Source organism: Leucopleurus acutus, assembly GCF_964270905.1.
Source record: "Leucopleurus acutus genome assembly, chromosome: 5".
Taxonomy (NCBI): Eukaryota; Metazoa; Chordata; class Mammalia; order Artiodactyla; family Delphinidae; genus Leucopleurus; species Leucopleurus acutus.
Window position 1 is genome coordinate 141653346 of NC_139147.1, and position 24660 is coordinate 141678005.

Genomic DNA, 24660 nt, shown 5'->3' on the forward strand with positions numbered 1-24660 from the left:
GGGCCCACTTTGCTTTCGCCCATCTCCTCTGACAGCTCACCTGGCACTGTAACGTCCATGGGAGTAGGCACCAGCTCTCACACTCTCGTGACTCTTGTAAGGATTTGTATCCCGCGTAATATTGAACAGCTGTTTGTGTCTAAACAGGTGTTTAAACGAGCTGTACGTAAGACGGTTGGGATTGTTTACGTTCTGCCCTCACCGCCCCACGCCCGGAGGCCCTGACTGCCAGAGCCGCTGAAATCTTCCTCCGCTTCCTGCTGAGGAGCCGCCTCTCCCCCAGAGCCGCCTCTCCCCCAGAGCCGTGTCCTCTGTGTCACATCTGTGTGCTCAGAGCACACGTGCCCGGGTCTCCTGAAGAGGAGGGTGGCTCCGGCAGCTGTCCCCGCGGCTCCCGGGTGCCGTCACCCTGCCTGAGTGCACGCATGTTCCTCCCCCAGGTCAGGTTTCCGGGGCGTCGGGACTGTGCCCCGGGGCCGGTGACCAGCCGACGGCCCTGGTCTTGTTTCGTCTTTGCAGCCGTGCCTGTGCGGGTGCACTGTCCCCTCAGCGCCCACTGACAAAGCTGGCTAAACGTCCCGAGTTGATGTGGGTGTTCTTTTAGCTCATGCTGATGCCGTGTGGACCGTGCCTGTTTGTGAGTCTTTAAACTTGTGAGCCCTGGTTCTTAATCGGAGCACAACCCTATCGAGCTGTCAGATAAACTGATTAAAAGTATTCATTTTGCTTAAATGTGTTTCCTTCCGGTATCTGCTTTATTTGCTGTAAGGCACAAACCCATTTAAATAAAACCACAGACGCATTTAAATAGTGTTTTTAAAGGAATGCTAAACCTGATATTTTTTAACTTCTTGAAATAAACATAGACAGTGCCCAAAGTAGCGTGTTCACTAGATTTTTTAACTATTGCAAACAAATCAAACAAGCATATAGCTAATAATTTTCGGAGCTAAAATCAGGGTGTGTAGTTTTCTGAAATGTTAAGGTATTAAATGTACAAAGTTATATACATAAACTCAACATTTTGTTTTTTAGCAAATAAAATGACTTAACCAAGTGGCAGTTACTACCTAACTACCAGCACTACCATGTAGTTAGTTAACTAAGTACATGGTAGTGCTGGGAAAGGTACTTGGGATTTGTAGTCAACAATACTGCGGAGAAGGAGGCTGGGAATGCTGGGGAGAGACAGTTTGGATTCTGTATTTGTGTGTGTGTGTGTGTGTGTGTGTGTGTGCACGCGCGTGTTGATCAGAGGATCTGTGCTTTATTGATAACCCTTCAGGATTGTTACTGTGAAGTACTTCCGATTTCCCCAGAGGCAATTCTGTTCTCACTGTCGCTGCTCTAATCCAGGTTCTTAGGTTCCCATAGCCTCTTAGTTAGGCGCTCTGCTTTGTTCATTGAAGGTTGAATGTGTAGCTTCCGATTTCTGAATAGGTTGATGTTTTCAGTGTTTGGGGTTTTCTACTTCTTAAAACAGTGACTTTTTTCACTACACTCCTGTAGGCAATGCAAAGCTATTAAAATCTAAATTGCTGGGGCTTCCCTGGTGGCGCAGTGGTTGAGAGTCCGCCTGCCGATGCAGGGCACAAGGGTTCGTGCCCCGGTCCGGGAAGATCCCACATGCCGCGGAGTGGCTGGGCCTGTGAGCCATGGCCGCTGGGCCTGCGCGTCCGGAGCCTGTGTTGTGCAACAGGAGAGGCCACAACAGTGAGAGGCCTGCGTACTGCAAAAAAGAAAAATCTAAATTGCTTGGTAGGTATTTAAGGTCCTCTGTGACTGGTTCTTCTCATGTAGTCTCTCCAGCTCCATTTTCAACTACATTCCTGCAGGAGACGCACATCACACACGTCTGTACCAAAAGGTCTCCATTTCGGTAACCCCTCCCCTGGAAAAAAAGCCTAATTGGGCTCTCTAAGCATAACTTAGATACCACTACACTATGGAACCTTCGCAGGTCTCCCTAGAAGGAACTTATCTCTGTTCCTGTTTCATATTTTTGTTACCATTTTAGTTTGCGTTTTACTATATGTGGTACAGGGTGCGTTAAACTGTATGTAGTGAATCCGTGATGTTAAGCCAGTATTTTATGCTTAATTTCTTGTAGTTAAGTGGATGATCCTTTGGCAGAATAGCTCACACACACACTGTTGCACTTGGAGGGCCTTGAATCGGTAAAAAGGAGCTGTGTCACATGGTTTTAAAGTTTTTGGTTTTCCTTTCCATCTTTGCTTGGTTTTTAACAACATAGTTTAATATTTCTGTAAGGTATGTTTCAAAGGAACGACTGTTCCCAGCAGCTCTCCCCATGTTTAGCTTTCCAGAGGCAACCACTTGCGCCTCTTCGAGCTGGTCATTTTGCTGTTCACCTCCCCATTTTTAGGTAGTATGTCCAAATTGACTCGCCGTTTCAATTTTTGGCAGTAACTCATTCACAACAATGAATGGTGATGATTTAGTTATTTCCTCCCCAGCTACCCCCCATACTCTTTCTGTTTATATCTTTTGTTTATATTTTGATATACGCTGTATATCAAAATATCCCTGTGTATATTACGTGAACATTATTCACAGCTGTACGTGGTACTATGGACCACGGTAGCAAACTGCGATTACTTTTTTCACCTGCATAACCTTTTCCCTCCTCTGGAGTTAGTTTTTCTCTCTCTTGTCTTCTCTTTCCCTCTCCACCCCAGAGCTTTCCATACTTACCACTTCACATGCTTTCATGATCTTCTACATCTCCTGAAAAGACAGGCAGATGCATTGGGTAGTTTATGAATTTCATAATTTTGGAAGAAGTCTCTCCTGGAGCCTCCTGCTCCAGTCTAGACAGACGCCACTAAGTCTACGCACAGCTGTCGCGCCGGGCTCTTCACATGGTCTTTTGGGGGATTCTCTCTACTCTACTCTCCATTGAATCTTGTTTCCTTTCTCTTTCTTCTTCACTCACTCCCAGTGTTGCTGTTGAAATCCAAAGTCAAGCGGATTGATTCATTGTACCTTTTTTCCTCGCTGAGTACTTGATGTGTCTGTTTTCCCAGTGTACTGTGCCCTTTCAATCTGAAAACTTATGTCCTGGGAAGTTTTCTGAAATTACCTTTCATGCTCCTGTTTACTCCTTTTGGATCACTGTTAAATCTATTCAAATCTTGGACCCTCTTATGATCCTTTAATTTTTATATGTTTTCTCTCCTAATTTTTACCTGTCTTTTTTCTACTTTCTTGAAAGATTTCAACTTTACCCTTCATTACAGTTTTGAAATCTTTTGTTTGCTTATTTTTAATTTCCAAAAGCTCCTTTTCTTCTCCCCCCGCCCTGTTTTATTGAGCTATAATTGACATAAAACACTGTGTTAGTTTAAGGTGTACAGCGTGATGATGTGATATATGTGTATATTGCATAATGTTTACTACGAAGAGTTCAGTTAACATCCATCACCACACACAGTGACAGACTTTTTCTTGTGACGAGAACTTTTAGGATCTACTTTCTTAGCAGCTCTCGAACGTACAGTATTGTTGACTGTGGTCCTCGTGACTTATTTATTCTGTTATTGGAAGTTTGTGCTGTTTGACCACCTCACTCATTAATCCCACCCCTTTGTCTTTTCCGAACGTTGTTTCGTTTTAGCCATGTTCTTCTTTCATTGATGCAGTATCTTCTGTCTCTCTGGATATGAACGATAAGTTTATTTTGAAATTTCTTTTGTCATTTCTCTCGTCTCTGACTGGCCACCTTGCAGTCTGTCTTGATCTTTGTTTGCCATGTGAGAGGAGCCGCGCCCCTCGGTTCTGTTCCTGTCCGAGGTCCTCCCTGCTGCCCTGGCGCCCAGGAGGAGGGCTGGGGTCCCACTGTCTGGCCCGCGGCGGGTGCGGAAGCTCCCTTCAGCTCAGCATCTACCTCTGCCCTCGGCCAGGGTAGGTACCCTGCTTCAGAGACCCTCAGTTTTGGCCTCTCCAGAAAGTAAACTGCAGTCCGGCGGGATTTCTGTCTCTGTGTAGCAATGACTGCGACTTGAGCAGCTCAGAACAGCGCACACATTCAGTACTGTGGTGAGTGTGGGTGTGGAGTTGGGGCACCGCGCTCCTGGGTTCAGGGTCTCTAGAGGCCGCGGTCGAGGGTGCCCGGGGTCCTCTTCCAGCTCACGTGGCCGGGAGAGAGGTCAGCTCCTGCCGCCGTGGCACCAAAGCCACCGCTCCTTCCAGGCCAGCGGGGGAGCCTCAGTCTTAGGGGAGCCGGATGGAGACACGGCGTGACCCGGGCGGTGGTGCCCACCAGTGTGGCCTTACTCTGCGGGGAGGGACGGTGCTGCCCGGCTCGGGAGTGGCCTCACAGCCGGCCTGGGGACGCAGCTGCTGCTTGTGTGCACTTTTACCCGTCCTCACTGTACAGCCTGTCCCTGCCCCGCCCTGCACTTGCACAGGCGCCACAGCGCCTAGTCTTCTGGGGACTTTACGTGGGACAGTGGGCTTGGCTTGATCTTAGCCTCCCGACAGCCGCTGTAGGATTCAGTCTTGGATGCCAAATCTTTGACCACTTGTCTGTTTATTTGCCTTCTTGCTTCCGGACTTCTGTTGGCCCCATCCTTGTAGGTTTTTGCCTTTTTAGGAAACCCCTTTCCGGTTCTGTGGGTGGTGCTTGAAGAAGGAATAAGTGTTGGTACATGTGTGCAGTCTGCCATCTTGATGCACATGTTCTGAGACAGCCTTTTCCCTCCTCTGGCCCGGCACTTCAATTAGGTTCGGGTTGTTTTTTTTTTTTCTCTTCCATAAAAGAAGGGGAAAATGAGAAATTAAAAATTTCCCACTTCAGGGGCTTCCCTGGTGGCACAGTAGTTGAGAGTCCGCCTGCCGATGCAGGGGACATGGGTTCGTGCCCCGGTCCGGGAAGATCCCACGTGCCGCGGAGCGGCTGGGCCCGTGAGCCATGGCCGCTGAGCCTGCGCGTCCGGAGCCTGTGCTCCACAACCGGAGAGGCCACAGCAGTGAGAGGCCCGCGTACAGAAAAAACAAAAAAACAAAAAAAATTCCCCACTTCATATTTGTTTATTCTTTAATCTTATTTTCCAGTCATGTATGTGGGCTCTTAGCACGCGTTATGTGCCCCTGAGCGAAACTCCTCACCTTGGGCTTGGAGCAATTGCCGCCTCTTCTCTTAATCAGAATTTGTCTTGCCTTTTGGCCTTTTCTGTAAAACTTATCCTGAATTGATAGGCATATCCTTCAGCAATTAGTTCTCTGAGAGTATATCTCATATAAAATTGGAAATCACTAGCTGACATTTTTAGTAGGACCCTTTTCTGTTTGGGGAGAATGCCCTTTGGTATTAAATGATTAGAATCATTTTAGGAGGCAACTGATACTAACATGAGGAAGCGCATATGTGTGCTACGTGTGTTCATTTACGGGCCAGAGTGTTGGCTGGCCAGTGGCCCCTGGTGAAAGTCCTGTGCATCTGCTTACCAGTCCCAGTACTGGATGTGTGAGACTTGGGCAGCTGTGAAATGTCACATGTGAACGCTACACCTGGGCGTCTTCAGCAGCTGCTGCAGTACCTGACTCGATGAAAGCTTTTATCTCTACTGCTCAACCAGAAGGTGTGTGTAGCTAGCAGCACAGAGATTTGGCTGTGACATTTCGCAGCGGGAAGGAAACCAGACCCTCCCCTCCAAGTCCAGCCTTGTATTTTTGAGATACAGGGCATAGCCTCGCTCATTCAGTCTCTCAGCCCTTTGCAAATATAAACAGCCTTCTTCCCCTTCTGTCCTGGCCAGCTGGGGCCGAGCAAGAAGCCAGTGACTCTCCAAATGCAGTACATAGCTGTGCTCACATCCTGACCCTGTGATTTCCTGGTGGTTCTGAGTTGCAGTGGAGACGGAGGGAACAAGGAGGCTGCAGGGGCCCCGGCTTCACAGAGCACTGAGCAGGGGTGGTGGGTGGTGGTGTATCCTCAGGCGGGGGTTGACCTGCCTCTCAGTGCAAGTCAGTTCGGTGATGGCCGGCCCTCCTGGTGCCGTGTGAGCTGGAGTGGAGTGGATCGGAGCTCCGGCGCTGTGTCTGGGACCAAACGAACTTCTCAGCTGCGGGAGTAGGTGTCATGTTCTATACCTGCTTTTTAGCTTTTGTCTTCGCCTGAAGAATTGCATTTATTTCTTTTTTCTCTTTGCAATTTAGGAACATAACATTTGGACTGTTATTCAATTGAACTGATTCTTGTTTCCCAAAACCATCTTTGGTTTTCATTAAGTGGGGGATTCTCATCATCTTTGGAGTTGTCACGTCATCAGCAAAATCCCCTCTCTCCACACTAAGTAGGTACTGTGTGGTGTGTATGTATTTCCAGTTAATTCATTTCTACAAATGAAGTGAATCAATTTTTGCTTTAAGAAATTTTAATAACACCTCTTAGCAGATCACAGGATTTTCTTGTTCCTGTTTAATTCCAGCCTCCATCCAAATGAGAAAGAGAAATAAAATAATAAGGTAGGAGAGGCAGACTAGTAAATGTGAGTAAATGAAATTGGTGGTGAGTCTGAAGACAGATAATTTTATCAGAAGCTCCATGGGTGTAGTGGAAAGAATATCAATGTAGGAAAGCCTGGATTGCACTGTCCAGAACTGTGACTTTCTAGCTTTAGGACTTTGTACAGGCACATACATCGCTTAACCTCCTGAATCTGTTTCCCCATCTTTAAAATGGGGATAATGCTACCTTTCCTGATACAGAAGGTTTGGGTAAAGATTGAAAACGTCAAAGTTTATGAAAGAATTGTGGAAATGATAATGTTTCTCTGCAAATGTTGGGTGTTTTTCTGCTTTTGATTTATGTTGGTTCTTGGAGTGGAATTTTAAATGTGCATATATTAGGTTAGAACAAACCGATACCTAATAAATTCTGGAGAATTGAATTCAAACATTATTTTGCTTATTATACTTGGATAAATTTCTGTCTACTTTATTGAGGAGTACTTTGCATACAGTTAAATCCACCCACTTCAGAGCCTTTCATGTTTAGACTCTAGGTAAACTGAGTACTTAGATAGATGTTTAGGTAAATTGAACAGATCATCTTAGCTAACAGTTGGTATGTGGTAATGTGTATGCCGAGTGGTCTATCAGATCCCCCTGCCTTGATCTGAAAAGTGTTCGCTTCCTGCTCTTGGTGTGTATGTGAGCTGCTTTGGTTTACACTGCTGGGGGGTTTGTAATCTCTCGCTGAACTAGTCTCTCAGCTCCTGGTTGGGGGCGCGGTGCAGAGGAGAGGCTAGGAGGGAGCCCCTGAGTTGAAGGGAGGAGGGAGGAGGACAGGCTGGCGGCGCCCCTCGGTCTCCAAGCTAAAGGTCAGGGGAAGCCTCTGTCATAGGGCTGTAAGTTGGGGGCAGGAGCGCTCACAGTCATTTCCTGTGAAAGACTATTTTACATATTCACCCGAAGGTGCAGTAAGTCAGTGGGTCCCTGTGGAAAATGTCCTTGGGCTCTGAAGAGCAGGAGTGAATTCGTCTGAAGTCTCCTCTCCACGACTCTGTTCTAAACCACAGGCTTTGAAAACTGGGCCTCAGTAGCCCAGATGGAGGACCCCCATCCCCTAAGCCCTTGAAGGGCTCGGTTTCTCCTCAGAAGCCCTGTTTTACCCCAGGGTAACCACAGTTAACTTGCCTTCTCTGTTACTTTCTCTGTTACTAGGTGGGTTAGATTCCATTTCTTCTTCTACCCTTTGTAGAACAGTAACACACTGTAATCATGAAAGTTAAAGATGATCGTTTTTAAAAATCCCAGTAATTTAGATCTGTTTAAAGGAGAAAAGAAACCCCCCGTCTCTCATCCTGCAGGTGTAATCACTATTAACAGTTTGGTTGTGTGGTATGTCTTATAAAAAATGAGATTGCTTTACATACTGTTATGGAACCTGCTTTTTCAGTTACGTACATTATGGATTTCTTTAAACCCTGTTCAGGATGCGTACTTCATCTCATTTAAGAGCTGTAGAGTGTACCATTATATGCTTTACCACGATTTATTTAACCTATCTTCTAGTGATAATTCAGCTCATTCCAAATTTTTTTATCATACATAAGGTTCTTATAAATATCCTAATACTATAGCCATGTGCACATGTCCAGTTATTTCCTTAGGTTAAGTTCTGAGAAGCAGAATCTCTGTGTCAAAGGGTATACTGGATTTATATTTGAATATCTTATACCTAATCACAGTCTAAAAGAGCTACTAATTTACTGTCCCACAAACAGTGGAAGTGAGCGCCTGTTTCCTCATACAGTTAACACAGAAGGTTTTCAGTGTTTTAAATTTTTGCCAGTTCTTAGAGGTAAAATGTGTCTCATGTTTAATTTGCATTTCTTTGAGTCTAAGCAAGATTGACAGTTTGTTTATTGGCCATATGGGTTTCTTTTGAGAAATGCCTGTGTACTTTCATCCATTGCTGTTAGTATGTTCAACGTTTTCCCAAAGTCAGGATATTAACCCTCGATCACGTACCCCAGCCTTTGATAAACTGTTGATGACATCTTTCTCTTAAGGGTCTTCGGTTTTTGTGTAGTCACATATGTTCATCTTTCCCTGTGTGTGTGTGTGTGTGTGACTTCATTGGTGTCTCAGCCTCGGTTCCCGCAGAAGGAGACTCTTGAGATGAGAATTCGAGCACAAGTCGTTTTTGTCGTGTAAGGAACAAAGGTAGAGGTGGGGAGTGAGACGGAAGGACGAACGCCTACTTGCCGGCACTCCGCCGATGGCTGACGCTGCTCTCGAGAAGTGTTCAGTAGTTTATTCCTGCCTTACGAGAACATCGCAAACTAAGCCCTGTGAAACAGCTACCAGCATGTGTAGCTGCAGCTCGGAGGCGTCTGCAGGCTTCCTGACGGCTGTCGGCGGGCTGCGGAGGCTCAGGCCTGAGGGCTGGGACGCCGAGCCTGCCCAGGCCTCCCGCGCTTACTGCGCTTTGTCCACAGCGTCCCCAGTGTTCAGGTGCCCGGTAGTTCAGGTTTTCCTAGGTGCACAGAGAGAGTGCCAGACAGCTGCGGCAGAGGGGGGTCTCACCACCAAAAGAAAGGACCCAGCCTGGGGAGTCTCGCTGCGCCACTTAGCTGTCACTCTGACCGGCCCTATTCAGAGGGAGGGGAATGGGACTCCGCCGCTGGGAGCGGTGTCAGAGGATGGGGGGATTGTGTTGTACAAGTGCCACAGGTTGTTACTTAGCTGCACTTCCTGCCTGCTGGCCCCGACCGAGCAGCTTTTAGGCACCAAGTCGCAGACGGGCAGCTGGGAGTGGACCGGAGCCGGAACGGCGAGGCAGGAGGCTGTGCGTGAGACGCTGGCGGCCTCTGTGCAGGGCGGCAGGTTGCGAGGTCCCCAGCCCCAATAGCAGACTCCTCGCTCACATTGCTTTCTAGTTCCTGTTGAAAGCTCTTCGGGTGTTTTCTGTTTTGTTTTGTTTTTTAAATATCTGATGGGAGTAAGAGTCAAACACTTATTTTAGTGGTTAGCCAATTGTGCTAATATTATTTTAAAATAATCTACCCAACAGTTCTCAAACTTTTTAAAAAGTTTCAGGACCCCGTTACGTTCTTAAAAAATTATTACGAACAGCAACAAAGCTCTTGTTTATGTGGTTAATAATTATGGATTTTTACTGCATTCAGAATTATAGCTGAAACATTAAAAATATTAATAGTTCATTTAAAAATCATAAAAGACAGGTTCACATATAACTCTATTTTCCAAATCTAAAAAAACCTAGAAGAGTGACAGTGTTTTATATATTTGCAAATTGCTTTAATGTCTGACTTGAGAAAACAGCTGGATTACCCTATCTGCTTCTGCATTCAGACTGTCCCCATATCACCCCTCGTGTAGTCTCAGGAAAACTTCACGGTGCAAATGGGAGAGATAGGGAAAAAAGGCCAGTCGTGTTAGAATTAGGAAAGTAGTCGTGCCCTGTGGGCCTGTTGAAGGGTTCTCGGGGAAACTGCCGATCTAGTCATTTTGCCTGATGATGTCAACGCCAGCTTGAGCTGAAGGCGTTTTTACCCTCCAAACCCACCTGGGTTCTGTGCTGAGGGAAGAGGTAGGGGCTGGACCTAGGATGGGGAACACCTGCTTGGGGTGTTGTACTCAAAGTCCTGGAAAAGAGGGTGCAGGTTGAGGATGGAGACCCAGCGGCAAGATTGCTAGAAGTAGGAGACCGCGGGGGAGTCTGCTCCAAACTGATGGGCCAGTGCAGGAATGTGGTCTGAGATCCCCTCATACGTTGATTAACCATGTCACCTCCAAAGTGGAACACTTTAAAGGACAATAAAAATTTTAAATTATTATTAAATAAAAGCTGTATCAGACAATAAAATAATTACATAATTCACACCACGTAATAGGCGACCCCCCGAAATCCCCTGCAGCAGGATAGTTCAGGCGAGTCTGTCTCTGGTGGCTGGTGAGCCTCGTTGCGTGAGCACTTCCACTTCATGTCACTGCCCACGTTTCCCACTGTGAGGCCGTCCCCTGCTTGCCCACCTGCATTGGAGGTGGCCAGCAGCTGCAGAGTGGAGCCTGCACAGAAGGTGATGAGTGTGAGTGGATAGGAAACCTTTATGAGAGAGCTCTGTAGCCAAAGATGTGTTCCAGAATCTTTTCTTGGAATTGAGTGGAACCTGGTAAGTTCTTTGTTGAGAATTTTGGTGTCCTTTAAATAGCTCTTCCTTGTGGCACTATTGCTTTTGAGCATCAGCGCTAAGGTGTGGAGGGTACAGGTGTTAACAGGTGTGCCTTATCCCCCCAGAAGTCTAAATGAGAGGCGCTCTTTCCCCCCAGCTGCCTCTCATTTACCCACAATACATTCACCATCCCGACAGGTGAGCTGGTTGTGCTTAGTAGACCCTGTGGACTGATGAGTGTAAGAGCCAGACTAATAACTGATTTCTGTTTACAGTTGCCCCTTGAACAACGCAGTGGTTGGGGGGTCCCAAGTATAACGTTCGACTCCCCCCAAAACTCAACTACTAATAGCCTGCTGGTGACCGGAAGCCTTACCAATAACATCAACGTCGATCAACACATATTTTGTATGTTGTGTGTGTATATACATATATTTTATGCCTTCGTGACATACCTAATTTGTCCTTAATTTTTTCGATATTTCTAGGCTATGCAGTTCGGCTGCGAGTTTTTTCAAATCGTCGCAAATCCCCCCAGATTTTTTAAATATATTGATTGAAAAAATACACACATAAGTGGACCCTCACAGTTAAAGCTCGTGTTGTTCAGGGGTCAGCGGTACTTAGCAGTTTTACATCAGTGTATGCTGATGTAAGCACTGCACCTGAAAACTCAGGACTCAGCCACGTGACTCTAAGGCTTCTTTTAGTGGCAATAGAGGAGTAAGAGCCTTAGAACTTGACCTGCTCTGACCATTTCTCTTACCTCTCTGGGGAAAAACACCAAATTAGAATTGTTCTAAGTCAGGCTTGTGTGGCCCCTGCAGAAGAGAGCTCTAGGCTGATGCACTTGAATCCTGAATAGCACCTGTTTAACGTGGTGTAGGAACATGGCTTGTGAGGCACGGGGCGTGCTGATCTTTCAGTTCTCTGCACTCTTTCCTGTGTCGTTCTCCCCGCCTCCCCAGTCTGATGTTCTAGTCCCTTGACTTGGGACTAGTTTATCATTTCACTTGCTTGCTACCTACCCCACACTCTATACCCAATAGTTCAGAAGTTAAAGCACGATTCTTGGCTCAGTTAACTAAAAGCTCTCATTACTCAGCCGTCCCTCGTTGGGAGTAAGGAACCCCTGAGGGCCATGGTTTTTTAGGTCTGCAATTCTTTCACTATCCCTAAGGGGGTGTCTTTCAAATTATCTTGAAACTAGTTTTAACTAATTTTCTTTAAAAATTGTGTCTTTATGTGCATCTGATTTTTTTTCAATATTGGAATGTGAATTTCCAGAAGGCCCTGTGGCTTTTTTCTAAAGCAGTTGTGTAAGATGAAACTATAATTGAACGGCTAGCTGGGCAGGATTGAGCTTTCTTGGTGTTTTGTTATTTCACCTAATTTGGAAACGTTGTCATATAACCCTAGACAGTGGTACGTATTTTGACCAGCTAATTAAACACTGTTAATCACTATCAGGCCTACAGACCTGTAGTCTGTGTGGGAAATGACTAATCTCTAGAGACTTACCATCTGACGTAAGAGAGGTCGTGCACCTACAAAGCTGTGGCAGTCTGTAAATCACCCACAGACAAATCTGTTCTCGTGAGAACAGGACTTCGGGGGGCTTTGTGGGAAGGCTTCCTGGGGGACATGGGTCGTGTTGCTTTCGATCCTGAGCTTGAGTTCGTTTCCCTCCCATACGTAGGAAAATGGACCCCCTATTTGGACCCACTCTCTTCCAGAGTAACTGCCTAGACACACAGGATACCACTGATGTGAGTTCTTACCCACGTGGGCACCAGCTTTTCTGGGGAGTACTTTAGGTTGGCCCTTGGCCTAGAAGTTCTTTACGAGGGACAGTAGCCAGAACGGTGTGTGCGAAGCAGCCTGCCTTGTGCTCGTGTGAGGAGGCCTCTCAGAGCTACCAGGAAGGATGCACAGGTGAGTGCCCCAGTTCTTCATAGCGCTGCCCAGGCCGCGTCACTAGCCTGCTGATCGCTTGAGTGAGATCTGCTGATCTTTCACGTTCCTTCTGCCACTCGCTTCTAGGTTACGTGGTTACTGTTTTACGAAGATATGCCCAGGACAACACAGTTTTTGGTTTTGTTTTTATAAAATTCCTCTGGGTGTGTTAAGCAGATCTCATGGAGAAGGCGGCTTTCATTAGGGCATCTGTCTGTTGAGAGGTAGTTGTGGGAGATGAGGATTCCCTCTGGTAAATTGATAAAATGGATCCATGCTATTTTATCGTATTCTTCTTGAATTTCTCAGGAAAAGGAGAGTAAATTAAGAATGGATTTTGAGTAGTATGCTTTGTGGTAGGGAGCGTAGATGTGATTGTGGATCTCTTCCTATAAGCATTTTCTGAGTTCTGTGTGTATGGTATTGATTTTACAGTCTTAACAGAGCAAGGCATCACCAGGGTTAATACTTGTTTCTTACTGCAGAGAATTACAGACAGACAAGGAGAGAGCCTAGATAATACAAATAAATGGTCATCTGAGTCTAGAAGATTGGAAAGGAGAGCTGCTGTTCATTGCCACTTAGTTCCTCCATAGCTGGCTTCTCAAGCTTTAATGCGGTTAGGCATCCTTTGGAGTCTTTGTTAAAATGCAAATTCTGATGCCTTAGGTCTGGGGTGGAGTCTGCATTTCTAACAGACACCCAGGGGATGCTGGTGTTGCTTTATTCAGGGACCACATTTTGAGTAGCAAGGGGCTATAGAACACTAGAACACGTGCAAATCTAACTTTTTTGGTTTTGTTTTGTTTTGGCCGAGCTGCGCCTGCCTTTGCCTTTGGGGATCTCAGTTCCCCCGACCAGGGATGGAACCTGGGTCACAGCAATGAAAGCACCGAATCCTAACCACCAGGGAAGTCGCGCAAACCTAACTTATAATAATGACAGCCATATATGTTGCATGTTTTTTCTGTACCAGGCACTGAGCAGTGGGACAGAGACCAGAGGGTGGGCGCTGGAGTCTGGCAGTAGGGGTTCGAGCTGAAGCTCTTCTCTTTCCTATCTGATTTTGGGCACATTTTCTCTAAGGCAGGATTCTCAGCCTTGGCGCTGTTGACCTTTTGGCCAAGAGAACACTCTGTTGCGGGGGCTCTCCGGGGCATCGTAGTATGTTGAGCAGCACCTAGCATCTACCCACAAGGTGCCAGTAGCGCCCCCCGCGCCCCGTCCTGTTGTGACATCCAAAACTGCCTCGGAGGCCGCATCACCCCCCCGCCGTGGGGAACCACTGCTCTAAGGCTGCTGTTGAGATGGGGGAATTGGGGGATTTTGTGACGTGCGTGATGCACTTTACATAAGCAACTAGTTTTGCTTTATCATGTCGCTCCTACAGAGAAGAGGAGGAAAGACACATGGACTAGCCAGTCCACAGTCTCTGCCGCATCCCGTTTCCTGGGGACTATCGTTGGATACTCCAAGTGCCAGTTCTTTATTTTTATGAAACGTTACTCATTGTACTGCGGGATAATAGCAGGGATTCCTTGGGATGTTTAGGTGGGAAGAACCGAGCTGCTAACCAGCTGGTCCTGAGCCCCTCCCCTTTCTCGGGGCGCGCCGGCACACGCTCCCGGCCTGCTGCTGCAGTCCACACGCTCGCGTGCGGCGTGTTTCTTATCTTTCTGTCTCCGGACCTCTCATCCCTCACTTTTTTCTGGGGTGTGAGACTAGATAACTAAGTCGTCTTTCAGGATTATGCCTAAAAGAACATCTGAGTTAGGGTTTTCTATGTTTGTAAGCAAGGGTCATCTCTCCCAATAACAATTAAAAAATTGATCAGGTAGAAATACCATTTCTTAAAATCGATTATAATTTTTGCCTTGCTTTCAGGATATTCTTTATAAGAAATCGGTGATACCTTTTGAAAACTGAAGTGCAACTTTGGTTTCTAACGGTTGAAATGGAAGCTAAGTCTTTAATAAACTAATACTGAGGATGGGAATGGGGGAGGATGGAGAAAAGCATGATTTTAAGACAAAACACAACAAGGCTTAAACGTTGGCTTGTGCAGTTTTCTTGGGGAAGTCGGTCCAGAGGGCACATTTAGATGCCAGTAGTTAGACTGCTCTACTGACAGTTTTTAAGAGTTGGTTTTATTAATTTCTTTGGATGATACCTTAAATGACTTGTTAATTACTTTTTATACTGTTCAGATTCTATTTAGGACCATATGTGCTAAGCGTTAGTTACACCCGTCAGCAGCTCTGTGCTTCCTGTAGCTCCCCAGAGAGTATCTGGGAGACAGGAGAGCTGCAGCGTTTAGCGGCCCTTCCCAGCGCTCACTGCCGGGAGGCCCTCGAAGGTGGGAGGCCTGGACCACGGTGAGTGCCTGCCAGCCGGCGGGCTTCATACGACCCCGCTCCCACTGTTGATGGGTCCGTAGGGCATCAGAAACCACTACAGAAATAAGAAAATACTGTGTCAAAAGTAGAAGTTACTATCATTTTTCTTAAAATGTTTACTGCGGCTGTATTTATTTTGACCAGAAGGGAAAAAAACAGAATTAAGGGCACAGTTCTTTCTTTTTGCCTTGTATAAGAGTTCTGTGTGTTACACTTTTTTTTTTTCCCCTTGGCTGTTCCGCGACCAGGGATTGAACCCCGACCCTCGGCAGTGAAAGCGCGGAGTCCTAACCACTGGACCGCCAGGGAATTCTTTTGAAAAATGTTTGTGTTGCAGATAAACGTTATGTCCCTGTTTAACAGAATCTGGAAGGCAAAGGCATGGGCTCGTTTTCCCTTCTCAGTCTCAGCTGCCTGCAGAGGTTCCAGGCACAGTTGCGTTTCACTGTCTCCAAACAGGGGTGTGTATTTTTTGTTGTTGTTCCCATCTTTCCTTAATGCCTTAAATTCAGTCCCCGCATCTCCCAATTCAGACGTTTCCATCCCTTCTAATCACTTAGACTGATTAGAACACTTCAACCGGTATTTAAAATTGGAGTTACGTTTCTTATTGTGAAACCAGAAGTATCTTCTGTTACAGGGAGGGGGTTGGAAGGCAGGGGGAGGCATGTGCTGACCTGAGGGGTCCAGCCGGTCACTTTATGGAGGAAGGGGTGGGGTGCTTGGACACACTCCCCCCGGAACAGCCTCACGTAGCTTCTCCCTGACAGTGGCCTTCTGAGAGCCAGGGACTTGTGCCCTCGCCCCCTCCCGTGCCCCCCGCCCCCTGCCATGGGTCTGTCTACCCACCTTCTGGACAAGCAGAGCCCAACTTTTCCAGTGAGAATTGGAAGGAAGAAAAAAAAAGCAAAAGTTTTGCAGGCCCCATATCATAATTTTTGTTTTATTCTGTGATTAAGAAAATGCATAAGACAAAAAGCTACGTGGATTCATCCAGTAACAGCCTCTGAATAGCTGAAGCTTTTATTCAGGCAGCGTTGCTTGGTCTTTCCAGTGGGTTCTCAGACCCCTCACAGTAACTTCCAAGCCTCCTGGTTGAGGACCCACAGGTTAGGGATCTGTGCTGTGGAATCTCTTGCAGAGCTTTAGCATTTCAACTGCATTGGATATTATTTCACTCATTACTTTTCTTACTATAACCCACCTTCACTCTCCACTTTTTTGAAGCTTATGTTGTGTGCTTGATTCTTGAACTCTCTTTCTCCATACTTTTTTCTGAACTTTCCGGAAGGTTCACAGCCGAACTGAAAGCTGATTACAGACAAGTAGCGATCCTGATTTGGATTTCTAGCTGTATCACAGGTGACAAGCGTGAAATGTTAAAGCTCGAGTTCTCAGCTGGTCGTCCTACTCCCAGTAACCTGTACAAAGGGGTCCCAAATGCAGACCACCTGCTCAGAGGTCCCCAGAGGAGCTTTTTAAATATGTAGATTCTCGGGTTTAAGCTCAGGAGGCCTGGGCTTAAAGGTCAGGAATCTGTAATTTTTAAAGTTCCATAGATTATTTTGATGATGAAATTTCTGTACAGTCATAAAATCTGCTTGTAGTGGCATGTTGTTAGACCTTTGTTCTTCTTTTATCGTTTTTTCTGTGCTAAGGGGCCGGCGGAATTGGGCCTCTGCGAACATGTCCCCGCCAGGGTTGGACTGACTTTACTGTTACTTTTTTCTGGGTCTCTCAGCGTCACCAGGCTGGCGGGGAAAACAGCATGGCTGCTGATGCGCTAGTGTTCTGGGTGGCCTAGCTTCTGCTCTTGGCTTGGTTCCTGTCTGTAAGAAGAGGGGTTCACAGTAAACGATAGCCTCTTGCCTTTAAGTCTTAGATGCCGTGAGTTCTTATCTAGTTGGATAAGAGAGAATAGTTTGTCTTTTTATCCGCAGCCTCTGTGTCAGTGTCATCTTCATCTGCTCAGTCCACTTTTCAGTTAACTCCAGTCTGGTAATCAGGTATCATAGCTGCATCAGCCATGGTTTGTGGACTTTCTGTTCAAGTACATATGCTGGATGCAGACATATAAGCAGGTCAGCAAACTTCAGATGGCCAAGGACCAGTTCTAATCTCAGGCTATGAAGCAGCAGCGATCAGAGTTGCATCCTTTCACTTGGAGGGGTTACTGCGTGTTTTTAGAGGGAGAGGGTGGGTTAAGAGCGCTCTCTACCTTGCACCTTCTGAGAACTGTGGTCAGATGTCATGCAGAATCGGAAGTCGGGGAGTCCGTCTTTTTTTTTTAACCTCGAAGATTGGTTGTCTGCATATACGTGTGACTTAATATTAGAGACTGTTAATTAAACGAGCTCTCTTCCCATATCTGTCCAGTGTAAAACAGGTTTTTAATAGTTGTTGGGAATACCCATCACAAGGATATATTCAGGGACCATAGTATTTGAGCCAGTGGGAATAATCAGATAACTGGAAACGGAGGTGACAGCTGCCATTTAACGGGAGATTACTGTGGGCCTGTTGTTTTGCAGAGATAGTCATGCCCCCCCCCCATATTGTCAGTATTTTAGTTCTCAGAACATTCCTGTGAGGTGGGTGCTCTAAGCTGAGTAACTTGCTCGAGGCCACACAGCCAGCAAGTGCTCAGTGAGTGTCTGAACGATTTCTACCTCTTGACCAGTTTGGGCCCTAACCCTCCCCATTGGCCCCTATCCTTTGTCTGTATCTTCTCCCTCCTTTTTTGCCACAGCATGTTTTCCCCCCGAACCTGTTTTCTTCGGGTTCTCTTTTACAAGCTCATTCCCCTAACCTATGTTGCTGTTGTTTCTGCCACTCCAAATTTCAGGTTGAAAGAAAAAAATCTCTGGTGGGTTTGAGGAAAGTATAGGGCCACAGGTAGGTTTTCTCTTTCTCTTTTTTTCCCCCCCCCTCTCCCTTCCTCTTCATCTCCTCTTTCTCTTAGAAGGACTTGAACCCCATCTCTAACCAGTTAGCAGCGGGCATGTCGAAGGCAAGCAGTTCTTGTCTTGTGCATTAGGGAACCTTGGCATCTAGCATCTCTGTCGGGCATGGGCCGTCCGTGAGTGTGTGGGGAGTGGATCCAGTTCGCACCATACGTTTGTTGAAAAGAGCCTTGCCTGCTCTGTAGAAATTATGCTGTGTATCCACTGGGATCTACAAGCCTCTCCAAGCGAAGACCTTTTGTTGTTTGGTCAAAACACACTGCTGTCCTCGAAGCGGCTGTTAATAGTTAGGCTTGAGCGTCTCAAGTGAAGCCGTGTCAGCGAAGCCGTCCACGCCGTTACCCGTTACCCTGCGCTGTGGGCAGGTCTGTCTGCATCGGCACCGAGACCGTCGCCCAGACTTGCGTCTTCTCTCTCGGTAGCGGAGCTTTACGCTTACTTGTGTGGACAGATGTGTTAGCTAGCCCTCGGAGGTCTTGCTTGTATTTTTGTTTATTAATATGCTTGACTACAGAGCACTCTGTGAGCCGACACAGTGCTGTGGCTACGCGTGAAGAGCGCTGATCTCACGGGTGAGGGTAGCTTAACGTGTAGAGAGAGAACCTGATTGTGGAATCTAATGTGTGCAGAAGTGAAAACTGAATGACTGGTAACTGGATCCTTTGTCCCCCTCCTGCCCCACCCAGCATGGCTTCTGCTGTAAAGAGAACTGCAATCTATTGGACTCCTTTTAGGGTAAGATTATGGAGAAACAAGGACAAGGAGGAAGAGCCCCAGGCAGAGGGTCAGAAAGGAAGCTTTGGTGCTTAAAATGGTCCTCAAAGATGATGTAGCCGTGAGCAAAACTTTGTCACTAATTTAATGAGTTCTGGTGTGCTGAGAGAGGCGTTTCTCTTTTTGTAAAGTATCGTTTACGTTTACATTTTCTTATGATGTATCAAGGAGAGGGTTTGAGAAGTGAGGGGTTTATTGCTTCTTCACAGTTAAGCGGGCATAGACTGGTTTCAGCATCCTTTTTTACCATATACTTGACCTAGGGCTTGTTGGAGGCCTGCATCAGAGGCCTGTCTGAAAAATACCTGTGTTTTGTGGAGAGAATCCACACACCAAACAAAAAGGAAGGAGAGGCGACCTTTCCCCCTTTGGGGACACACTGTAAACATGGGGATGCCCCGCCATCTACTCACCTTCTGGTGTATTATTTCACAGCGCTGGTCCCAAAGGCGATAACATCTATGAATGGAGATCAACCATCCTAGGGCCTCCAGGGTCCGTGTATGAGGGTGGTGTATTCTTCCTTGATATCACTTTCACACCAGAATATCCCTTCAAGCCTCCAAAGGTAAGAAATTCCCCCTGATTTATGCTAAAATTTACATACTCCCATGAAAGGTTATTCAGGCTTTTAAAATTGAGTTGTTAATCGCAAAAAAATAGATTTCTGTTATATCTTGACAAATCTCTAAGTACACTTGAACATACACAAAACACTTCTTTGGGTTGACTTTGCCTCTTTTGGCAAAGACCATTTCTAAGAGTACGTGCTTTGTTTTGATGGGGCTTAAAGTCCTGCTAATATTTATAGTAACACAGTCAGCAACCTATAAATAATCCTCTATTTCCCACTCAACAGAAAAAGTTTCTGAACAGATAAAAATGGTGTCAGAATATCCACGCACTAAAGCAGTTAGAGAATCTCCTACCAAACAAGCCTTGGATTCCGCTCCTTGTCATCTTCTGGTCTTGTTCACATCCTGCCCCAAGCTTGCGCTTTCTCGTCTAGGATGGGCAGGGGTAGCTCAGTCACTGTCTCCTGTAACACTCAACACTGTGATTCTCATTCGCCCAGTCGGAAGGAAAACCTCTTCTCGGGGATGGGGTGGACTGCTAGGGAAAAAGGTACAATTGCAGCCCAAGAGGTGAGCCCAAGAGTCTGTCACTTAAAAAAAAAAAAAAAGTGGTAAAGTGATAGGGTTTTTTCACTTTTGAATGAGTCAGTGTATTTCACAAATAAAAAGTAGGAGACCAGACAAAGTAACCCAGGTTCGTGGGGCTGTTGATTCGTCTGCTGCTGTGGTCCTTACCCACTTGTAGCTCCTTACCTGTGGAGATTCTGTTTAAGTGAATTCTCTGATTTAGGTAGGCACGATTATCTTGCAAGATCTGATATATAAAGGTCAGAAAAAGCAGAAACAAACCTCATCTTCCAATATATTTTTCAGCCTTTTAGGTGTGTGATCATTGTTTGCTAAGCACTTTGTCTTTATGTACCCACTGTGTGTGTTTGAATTAGATTCTAAAGCTTGCTTTGAGGCCATGTAGTACTACCAGCTAACACAAGAGGTCAGCAAACAATTAGCTGTTCAAACTTGGAAACGTTTGGAAAATACTTAATACATTAAAACTGCTAAAGATGAATTCAAGAACTATACAGGGAACTATATCCGATCTCCTGGGATAAACCATAATGGAAAAGACTATTAAAAAAAGAACGTGGGGCTTCCCTGGTGGCGCCAGTGGTTGAGAGTCCGCCCGCCGATGCAGAGGGCACGGGTTCGTGCCCCGGTCCGGGAAGATCCCACATGCCGCGGAGCGGCTGGGCCCGTGAGCCACGGCCGCTGAGCCTGCGCGTCCGGAGCCTGTGCTCCGCAACGGGAGAGGCCACAACAGTGAGAGGCCCCAACAGTGAGAGGCCCGCGTACCGCAAAAAAAAAAAAAAAACATGTATAACCGAGTCACTTTGCTGTGCAGAGATTAGCACAGCATTGTAAATCAACTATACTTCGATTTAAAAACAAATATTGAGGTTACCTTGCTTTTTGTTGATGGATATTACTTTTTAAATGAAATTGAAAATCCCTGAGATTGTATCAGTGAACACTTTCTAATCTCAATTTCATGAAATAGTCTCTTACCCTCTCTCTTATCAGCAGCCTTAGTTAAACTGTTTTAAAAACAGTTCACTTTTTAAAAAGACCACATGTCTCTTTCTTTAAAAGTTTTAATTAGGACCATTTAATTGAAGAGGCAATTTAGTAAAAAGTTTCATTGTTTGCTGTTCAGATTTCATTTAACACTGTCTTGTTTTTTAGGTTACATTTCGGACAAGAATCTATCACTGTAATATTAACAGTCAAGGAGTTATTTGCTTGGACATATTGAAAGATAACTGGAGTCCAGCACTAACCATTTCTAAAGTCCTTCTTTCTATCTGCTCACTTCTTACAGACTGTAATCCTGGTAAGGTTAATATTTCTTTACCTTGTTTTATTCCGCCTCACCTGGAAAATGGTTATTTTCCACGTAAACTAAGATTTTCTAAAGATAAAGTTCAGATTTTATTTTTGAATGGGCTTTCAAGGGACAAAAACTCATTGCTTTTCAAAGCAAGTTCTTATCAAGAAGAGTTCAATCTACTAGGTGAAAAATGCAGCGGACTTCACCATTACTTGACGTGTTCTAGCAACAAGGTGTTATAAACTGAAGACTTACAAAAGATTGCCTTAGGTTTTTACATCTTCATTCTCTGCCCTTTACTTTTTTCCCCTTTTTGCGTGTTTCCCATACAGAAACGGCACGCACACTTGTGAATGTTGTCACCCACCCTCTGCCTGCGGGTCTGCTCAGCACCTGCCCACACCTGCTTACTGACGTGGCGTTGTTTCTCTGCTGCACACTTAGTGATTTACCAGACTGTGGTTTCGTCTGGGCCTTAATTTCCTCTTATTAAAAACTTTTTTTCTAGATAAAGAAATATAAATTTAATTACTAAAGATTTTATTTAGGTTTCAGAGGAACACTACTTAATCGGAAGTACAGGTTCTGACCTGGCAGCTTTGGGTCTTTGCGGGTCAACAGAGTAGAGAGGTAAATAGCGTTCGCCTGCAGTAGCCCTGAGGCCTTCACAGCGCTCAGTGTCACAGGCGGTGCCATCGAGCAGGTGGGCCTGTGGGCACAGCTGGGTGTTCACTGCAGCCTAGGGCCTCGCGCGTCCCGTGCCCCGACGCGCAGGAGCAACACCCTTCCCGTGGGGGTGGTGGTCGGGGGAGAGACGGCATGAACTAAGGAGACGGGGCCAGACCACTCTGTCTGGATCAGGATCCCCCTGCATCCATGCTGTTTTTTAAAGGCCAGGAGGAGAAGTATCCCAAATGGTGGAGTGGTTTGATCACAGCTACTCTGTCCATTTCCTCGCAAGCTGTCACTAGCTTATTTGCTGAAACTTAACAATGTTCCTTTCCCTTCTTCGAAGTAACGTACATTCTTTTCTTCCAGCCGACCCCTTGGTGGGAAGTATTGCCACTCAGTATATGACCAACAGAGCAGAACATGACAGAATGGCCAGACAGTGGACCAAGAGATACGCTACATAAATTGGGTTGTCACAACTCTCTACATTCTTTGTCTGTCACAGAGAGCGCTGCTTATGATTTTGAAGGGGTGGGGGAGGGTGGGCGTTGGTGAAGAGTAGGGTATTTCTATAACAGATATTATTCAGTCTTATTTCCTAAGATTTTGTTGTAACTTAAGGTATCTTGCTACAGTAGACAGAATTGGTAATAGCAACTTTTAAAACCGTCATTAGTTCTGCAGTATGAGCTGAAATGCAGTACAGAGAAGAATAGACGTTTGGGTTCAGTTGCTTGTAGTCTGTAAATCTGAAACAGCTTAATTTGTACAGGTTACACACCTGGCCATTTATGTAAAGTCCTTCCAAGACTACAGTCTTTTGTTTTAAAAAATTGGAATTTGTTTTCCCTTCTTGGAGGGGAACAGTGATATTTAACAGCTTTTAGAGACTGTCATCTCATATGTACAATGGACACATGGCTATAAGACACCATATAGGAAATATGAGTAGTTATGTACTTTATTTTATATGCCAGTCTACTTTCTTGTGAAAAGATAAGAGGTTGAATCAGGACTTGTGAAAACCTGTAGTAAAATACCTTAAGCTGTTAACTGTAAGGCGTGGAATAGGAGTTGCTCAGTGGATTGGTTCTATGTTGTGGACTGCCTAAGTCTGCATTTGTTACTGTGCTAATAAACAATATTAAAACCACCGCCTAACACTGCTGTATTCATTTACTTCCTTTTGCCTTTTTTGTAGTTTCTTTCTTCTTGATAGATCTTTGCTACTCAAACAGCCTAGAAGGTAATGCAGACTGTGCGCGCTGGTGGTGTCTACCCAGCACGTGTGTTAGGATTGGTACGTTACTTGGATTTATCCAACAGCCTTGCAAGATAGGTGCCTTAGGGAAGGTTAGATAATCTAACTCGTGATCTTCCAAAGGCAGAGTTCCGCTGTACCTTCGTCAAAGCATTTTCCAACTTGGAAGCGCTGTGGTGGTAAGTGCGTGCGTGCGTGCGAAGTGGGCTCTCATGGAGAAACACCCCCGCCACAGTGGAGGGAGCCTGGCGGGACCTAGGTGCACACACCTGCTCCAGAGAAGCTCGTCCAGGGCCCAGGGCGGAGGTACCTGCACTCTCATGACGCATTTAAAAAGAACGCGGTCACTCTGTGTACTAACGGATCTAAGCTGCATTCAGCAGACGAGCAAACTGCAGGATCTATTATATTATTTTTAAAAAACTGTAAAAGTATTTATCCATCTATGTAAAAAAAAAAAAAAAAGAGAGAGAGAAAAAACAACAAAAAAAGCTAGAAGCCCAACACCGGGAGAAAAGGCAGGAAATGACCTGACCATATCTGAGTGACAGTTGTTTTACCCAAAGAAACATGATGAGAAATGTTAAATAATTCTAAATCGGCTAGTGCGGCCGCCACGTAAGTAAGTTTTCTATCTTTATATACAGTAGTTCTTGGCTTGCACTCACTGAACTGAGCCAGTTGAGTTTACTTTTTTTTTTTTGTGGGAGGGGGGGCCGCACTGGGTCTTCATTGCTGCGCGTGGGCTTTCTCTAGCTGTGCCGGGCGGGGGCTACTCTTCGTTGCGGTGCGCGGGCTTCTCACTGCGGTGGCTTCTCTTGTTGCGGAGCACGGGCTCTAGGCGCGCGGCCTTCAGTAGTTGTGGCACGTGGGCTCAGTAGTTGTGGCCCACGGGCTCTAGAGCGCAGGCTCAGTAGCTGTGGCGCACGGGCCTAGTTGCTCCGCGGCATGTGGGATCTTCCCGGCCCGGGCTCGAACCCGTGTCCCCTGCATTGGCAGGAGGATTCTTAACCACCGCGCCCCCAGGGAAGTCCCACCAAGTGAGTGAGTTTGAATTCACTGAACCGCGCCTTAAAAGTATTCAAGATACTGCTGTTTACTAGACGTTTTAACATTTCTTTGCTGGACAGCTTATCTCATACTTCATATTGAAAACTAATAGTGCACTGTTTTCACGGTCAAAACCACTAAGTAGCTTGCTTCCGACTTTACAGTTAGTTAACAGTATTGTCGACTTGCTCAACATAGTCAGCCCCGCTACTCAGATCTTGCCAAAATCTTCAGAGAACCATAGCACAAACTCAGATACCTAACTAACTTGGAGACTACTCCAGAAGGTATGGTATGCCTTGTGGGAAATGGAAGCTTCACTGTCCGTAAGTGTTCAGCAGTTTCCTACAGAAGGAAGCACCAGCTGGAACATATTTACACCACCTACTCAATTCATGCTAAGCATAATTTGAACAAAGCTAAATCACAGGTTTAGCAAGATCCCTACCAGATAAAAT

General features: G+C 45.9%; 1 protein-coding gene across 1 annotated transcript in view; it reads left to right on the plus strand.

Annotated features, from left to right (window-relative positions):
* The window catches only part of UBE2E1 (ubiquitin conjugating enzyme E2 E1), a 76653-nt gene extending 53608 nt beyond the window's left edge, over positions 1-23045 (plus strand). Inside the window, exons 4-6 of the mRNA XM_082840506.1 lie at positions 19192-19324; positions 21075-21222; positions 22258-23045. Coding sequence (XP_082696632.1) covers positions 19192-19324; positions 21075-21222; positions 22258-22355 — 379 coding nt within the window. The 3' untranslated portion in view covers positions 22356-23045. The remainder of the gene's footprint in view (positions 1-19191; positions 19325-21074; positions 21223-22257) is intronic.
* Positions 23046-24660: the final 1615 nt, after the last annotated feature.